The sequence below is a fragment of the Mastacembelus armatus genome, chromosome 22, assembly GCF_900324485.2.
Source record: "Mastacembelus armatus chromosome 22, fMasArm1.2, whole genome shotgun sequence".
Classification (NCBI taxonomy): domain Eukaryota; kingdom Metazoa; phylum Chordata; class Actinopteri; order Synbranchiformes; family Mastacembelidae; genus Mastacembelus; species Mastacembelus armatus.
In genome coordinates, this window is record NC_046654.1 from 16,530,354 (window position 1) to 16,536,970 (window position 6,617).

The window sequence follows — 6,617 nt, forward strand, 5'->3', positions numbered from 1 at the left end:
TGTTTCAAATGCAAAAACATAATTTAAAGTAGGTCAGTGTTTTACACTATTACTGTCCAATAAATCCTAAATAGACACCTCCTCAGCAGAGTGCATTTATGTAAAACAATCCAATCCTTTCATATTTATAACTGTGATTTTATTAGAAATAGGCTATCATGATCCATAATCATGTTAAATTGTCTTTGTAATATAAACTTCTATAAGAAAGCTTAACATAAGCAAATTGTTATTTAAACAGTGGTGGCACAATGCTACATCAGTAACTGCAATGGAAATATATCACATTATTGTGATTCAGTTCTAGCCATACAGCAAATGTGTGACCTATGCTATTAACTACTATCATTGTTATTGTTTTTAAGGCTACAACATTTATCAACAAAGTATGTTAGATAAGCTATGCCAGTTTTGGCTTATAAATAGAAGCACTTTTAACTCTTTATTCAACAATATTAAGACTACATAAACTACAACCTCTACTGCTGTAGTCCGAAGATAAAATATGAAGAAGAGTACTGAAGAAGCTCAAAACCGCTAGGCTTCATCCTACATAAGTTCAACAATGTGGTTTCAACATATATGTCCTGCGCAATTATTCTTATGACAAACCCAAATCACTGCAAAGTACTTGAACTATGACACAGTGCTTGACCTCTTTGCTTTCTTAAGAATGTCACACTTCTTGCGATTGGGTCGCCTGCAGCGTTCGTCAATGCTTGGCACACATTCGTAATGCCACACCTCCTCCATCTTGTCCACGGGATACACTGCTTCCACATAGTGACGGATCAATCTGAGGCGCATAGGGTCAAGCTGCTTCTTATTGCAGGCCCCTGAGTGGTTGTATTGCAGCCGCAGGTTCTCCTGGGTGAAGAGCTCTGGGAAAAGGCGCACCAACAGACGGGCAGCGAAGTTCCCAACAGATAGACTCTGCTGGACGATTTCCCGTACCTCAGCGTCTGAAAGCAGGTAGACAGACGGTACAGGGAAGTCAGGTTTAGATACAGTCAGTTCATCCAGGGGAATTTTGCAAAAGTCTTTGCTACTTTTCTCAGGTGGTAGAGAGGGAATATCCGGATCCTCCCTAAAATGATCTGGATTGAGCTGGTTCAGCTGACAAATAAAGTCCTGATCTGACTCTTGACCACACACTTTACGTTGCTGCAGATACGATCTCCTCTGCTCTGTGTCACGTCTCCTGCAACGCTCATCAAGTTTGCCCACAAATTCTAACATCCACACTCTGTCGTTCTTTGCCCGAGGGTAGACTAACTGCACGTAATGACGGATCAGGTTTACCCGGACAGGGTCAAGTTGCTTTTTCCCAAGGGAACCACTGCAGTTGTACTGCTTTCTTGTGTTCTCATGGGTGAAGAGCTCAGGGAACATAAGCACCAGGAGCCGAGAGGCAAAGTTCCCAATGGACAAGCTACATTCATAGTTGTTCCTTAGCTGCTCCCTAGTCAACAGGTACTCCTTGGGAACAGTAAAGTCAGGAAGAGGAATCTCCAGATTGTCAAAATCCATGGGTGTCAGCAGTGACTTTTTGGACTTGCGACTGGGTCTTTCATAATCCCCCACTTCTGGAACCTTAACAATCGAAACATCTTCAGGAAGGCTGGCCAGGTCATAGCCCTCATCATTGATATTGTCAGGTTCACTTCCATTGCCATTACTATGAGGACCCTCAAGCGCATCCTCCATATGCTGAATGCACACCTGGAGCCAGCTGTCCTCAGGCACGTCAGGAAAATTGGCTTCCATATATTTTCTTATTATGTCCATCTTGTCTGAGTCCAGAATCAGCTGACCCACACTACTAAAGCTGCTGGAGCCATCTGGCAATTTTCCCTCTTCAAAGACCTCAGGGAAGAGACGGTGCATAAGAAAAATAACGAAGTCCTCAGGGGACGAGAACTCATCCAGCTCTTCTGTGGTTTTTGCATTTAGAGCAATGTCTGACACGGCCAAGCTGCTCTGCTGGTTTTCTAGAGGGATATGCTCCTCCTGACCCTGTTCATTAATGAAATGATAGGTCTGTGGATGCTCAGCTTTTATCCCAGGACCTGTGATTGTCTGCTTGCCGAGCACCCGAGCACTCTCCATGTCCCTCTGAGCCCAGAAGCGATTAAAGAAGTCATTAATCTGAAGGAGGCATTCTTCCTGCCAGACACCATTGTTCTTGACCGAAGGGTAGCATACCTCAACATAGTTACGGATCAGCTGCAGGTGTAGAGATTCCAGTGTTCTCTTGCTTGCCATGCAGTCGTGAGTACACTCCCTGACTTTGAACAGCTCTGGGAAAAGATGCACCAGCAGCCGACACCCAAGCTCCCCAGCCCCAGATGTCTGCTCCATCAGCTGTTTTAATTCATCACTTGTGAGCAGATACTCAGGGGGAGGCTGGAACGCTGTCACCATCTCAGCTGGTTTGATCTGCTTCTTTATCCGCATGACTTCAAGGGTTAACAAGTCCACTTTGCTATGCAGCTGTGTCATGCTGGAATTGAGAGTATTGAGAATGAAAAACATTTTCTCAATTAGTGGATAAAGGCTAGAGTCTGTTGTTGACGCTAGGCCTAAACTGTCTGTGGCGGGGAATCCTTCCATTGGGCCGTTTTCCTCTGAAGTTTGAGCCTTGGATGAGAGGATGCTGCTGTAGCTGAGGTGATTCCCAGAACCATGACTGGCCTGCTGCTCCAGACTTGGGGTGGTCCTTTTCTCTGAGATCCTGTGGGAGATGCTGAAGAGAGGCTTTCTGTAGGAGACCCTGGATTGCTCCTGGATGAAGTCCTTCTTTGCTCCAGTTGTGGTGAGGCAAAGAGGCTCATGCCTGCTGCTTTCATCTATCAAGTCTCTCCTCATCTAGACAAAGTAAATAACATTTAAAACACATTGAACCTGTCGTTTTACCCATCAGTCTACATCCAGAATGAAAAAATGTTTTTAGATGTTTTGGCAAATGAAATAAAAATCTAAAACCTCTTATTTACAAATGTATTCAGACCCTTTCCTGTGTTCAGGTGTGTCCTCTTTGCTTCAATTTCCCTTGACATGCGTCTAGAAATCGGATGGAGTCCACCTGTAGCAAATTGAGCCTACACAACAGGCAGGCTATGCAAATCGCCCATGTTGTATACTAATGTTAGATAAAATAGTCTGAAGTTGGCTCACCTCATCACACACTCTGGCTCTCTTGCTGCTGGTGGACTGGTTTGTGTCAGGGCCCATCTTTGCAGATGAGCGTTTACCAGCTTCTGTTGCCCCAGGAGATCCTCCTCCAAGTCCTTCAGTTGGTTCACAAATCGCAAAGTCCTCCATCTCCTCCTTAATGTCCTGGACATGCTTGTGTTCTGCAAATAAAAGATTCATCCTTCCTTTGTTATAGCATTTATGATTATCCTATTCCCAATTATATACAATTACATACACATGAACAGAAGAGTAGAACCAAATATATTGTAACAGATCAACACATACAATCTATACAAATGTCCTGTGTGGTTGATAGAACAATTAGTTTCTGATATGGTAGAAGAGTCGTTTTTAGATGTATACCGCATTATGCCAAACTCACTGATTAATTTCAAACAAGAAATACTGAAATGTTTTGTTGGGTTGCAGTACTTACCTTTCTCAAGCATCGTGTCGTCTGAAACATCCCCATTCTGAGAGAAATTCATAGCCTGCAAAAAAAAAAAAAAAATCACAAATACATGAAATTAAACAAGATGTAATATTGAATGATCAAAACACTGTGAAGTTGCAATTGTAGCACTGGATCAATGCGGGTTTCATTAATGTTAAATGTTTAATGCATCATATCAACAGACGACACATTGTAATAACTGTGAATACAGTGAGAAACGCTAAGCCCTATGTGAGTTAGCTTATGTATAGTGCCTGGTGAGCTACCGCTGTGACAAATAGCTTGAGATCAGCTGCAGCTACTGTATGCAGCCTGGTCCCAAGCAGGCTAAACAGATATCTTTTTCACTTCTCATCAAAACAGAACAAAGGTAAGTAGTTGTGGTGGAGACTGAGCTGTGCATGCCACAGACACCGAGCTGCCTCCTAGCTCTCCTCCAGCCTTTAATAGCCTGCCACTTCCTCATTCTTCCGCCCATGAACCCTGAACCAAAACAAAGTCGATGCAGTAGCAGCAGCAGCAGCAGCAGCAGCTCTCCACCAAGCCCCGTCACAAACTCACCATGAATACCAGCGCACGGCGTCTGTCTAGTTGTGCAACATTGTGTTTGTTCATTTTAATGACGCGGCAATGTTTGCGTGGACTGCCCCCCCACCCCCTCCTGCTCTGACTCTTGGTAAATTAACGGTAAACACGCGAGCCCTGCGGGTTGAGCTCACCTTCACGGGTCCATGCGGTGCTCTGGGACTGCCGAGGACGTGCTGCACATATCTGAGCGGAGTCCCGGGCCTTCCTTTGCAGGGAAACGCTGTTCTTCTGCTTTTTCTCCGCGCTCCGCTTCTCTGCTTTCTCGCGTGACGTGACAGGGCGCGCGCCTGCTGTGTCACTTCCGCACAGCTGTGGACAGAGCGGAGAAAAACAAAACATAAAACTGAGGCTGTAACACTCATATACTGTACATACCACCATACCCTTTCTACAGTGACTCGTTATTACTGTAACACATGGGACTGCATATATACTGCGGTAGATATATTTTACTTTATCTGACATTTATCACTATTTCAGGAATGAGTAAACATTTTCCCCATTACTTATCACCGTTTAACAGAATAGTTTATATTTATTGAAGGAGCTAATATGGTAAGATATTTGTACTTTCATTTTTTGCCTCTATTCTGCATGTAAGAATTATACTCCAATACAGTGAACACAGGGATAGATAGATAGATAGATAGATAGATTATTATGTTGTAATTACTTTGTCATTTGGCAGGTAATAGCTATAGGAATAAAAGGATAAAAAGGTTTTCTAGCTATTTAAGGCCTGTCACCAGTAGTCAATACTGGACCTGAGCATACTATACCAACATACAGTGGCAAAACAGGAATCTTGGAAAATAAGTTTTAGACGTAGAAGTAGCTGAAAAACTTCTATTATCTCACATTGCTCAAATGGTAAAACTTGTTTAGCTAAAGCAAAAACAGAAGCAGGTAGGAGTGAAACCTCTTGTTTACAGGGATCATCTCTGTCCACCGTACTACAGTCCACATTTTGAAGGCAACAACGCCCTCAAGTGGCCAGAGACTGCTACAACATGAGAACACGCTCTGATCATCAGACAGCCTACTTTACAACAACCTACAGTCTGTCAATCTGGAGTTACTAGGCTGTGTAAAGCTGTTAGATGTTGACTGTCTCTTCATGGTTCATGGTTCGTGCCAGTGTTATGTATAAAGTAAAACCTTACTTTTCTTTCTGCAGAATATTTTTTATATTATATTTTATAAAGAAATCTGAGAAACACGCTGAGACCATGGATAGTCAGTCTGAAGATGTCTCTGATAAACATATCCAATAAAGAAACAACCAACACAGCTGATTCATCTATTAATCTGAGGTCAACAGGAAATATGGGTGCACAAAGCTCGGGTGTTAGGGTTTTAATATTGAGCTAGAAACAGCTGAAAGCAACACAAATGACTAATGGCATGTTCACATGGATCTATACCATATTGTTACAATCAGAGAGGCACTTTCATTCGTATGGGGCAGCAGCCATTACGCACCAGCTGGTTAACTGAGCAGGAAAACTGCTTTAGTCTGATGACCAGAGATTTGAGTCTCAGTCAGATGTGAACAGAAGCCCTCACTGTGCCATGATTTTATCTGAATCATTTTGGCTGTTTCATGCACACAGAAGTTCTGTCTCCAGTCACAAATATGTCGATACAGAGATGATATAACAAGACGACGTGCGGCCGGTGTGGTTCTCATTATTCCACTAATGAGCTGTCTCCATGGCAGTCTGATCTGTCAGCCAATGAAGCGAGCAGGCCTGGTGCAGGGGAAGCACAGCCCAGGGTCAGCCAGGCGATGGCTTGCAATGAGGGGCCGGCGTGTGGCACTTAACACCGGGAAGAGCTCGTTAAAGTGTCATTTTTGGACAATATGCTTGTCTGTGTCGAGGAGGCCAATCAGCCATACTGTTCCCATCTCAAGAGAATGGCTTCAATCTATCACCATCAGTTATGTGATGATATTAGCAGGTGTTTACTGATAGGCCATTCAGAAGAGGATAAATGGAGATTCTCCATGCTCAGATTCACTCAGTCGTTTTCCATACAGGATTATTCCTAATAGGGTCACAGGGGCTGCAGCTTATTACCCCAGCATCTTGTGTGGTACCTACATCGAGTAGCAGCACTGCAAACTGCAAACTCTACAAAGAAAGAGGTTTTTTTTTTTTCTAGCTCACTTGGGCGTCAGTGTAGATGAGTGCATTTTTTAGATAAAAGCTAGACACTGAAAAACAGTTTTTCTTCTCTGGAAAAGTAGAACATGACTTTGAGACATTTTACAACCGTTACAAAGCCACTCTTCAGTTTGGCAGACACCCACAACACCCAGCAGCAAGTGTGTGAGGTGGAACTAACTCCCAGAGGTAGCAGAGCTAAGATGTGA

General features: G+C 43.4%; 1 protein-coding gene across 1 annotated transcript; it reads right to left on the reverse strand.

Annotated features, from left to right (window-relative positions):
* Positions 1 to 121: 121 nt before the first annotated feature.
* Positions 122 to 4,617, reverse strand: bend3 (BEN domain containing 3). Its single transcript, XM_026303746.1, has 4 exons — positions 4,372 to 4,617; positions 3,635 to 3,689; positions 3,178 to 3,356; positions 122 to 2,868 (listed from the first exon to the last, which is right to left on the reverse strand). The coding sequence occupies exons 1-4, from the start codon at positions 4,600 to 4,602 to the stop codon at positions 637 to 639; spliced, it is 2,697 nt and encodes an 898-aa protein (XP_026159531.1). The 5' UTR covers positions 4,603 to 4,617; the 3' UTR covers positions 122 to 636.
* Between the last annotated feature and the right edge of the window lie 2,000 nt (positions 4,618 to 6,617).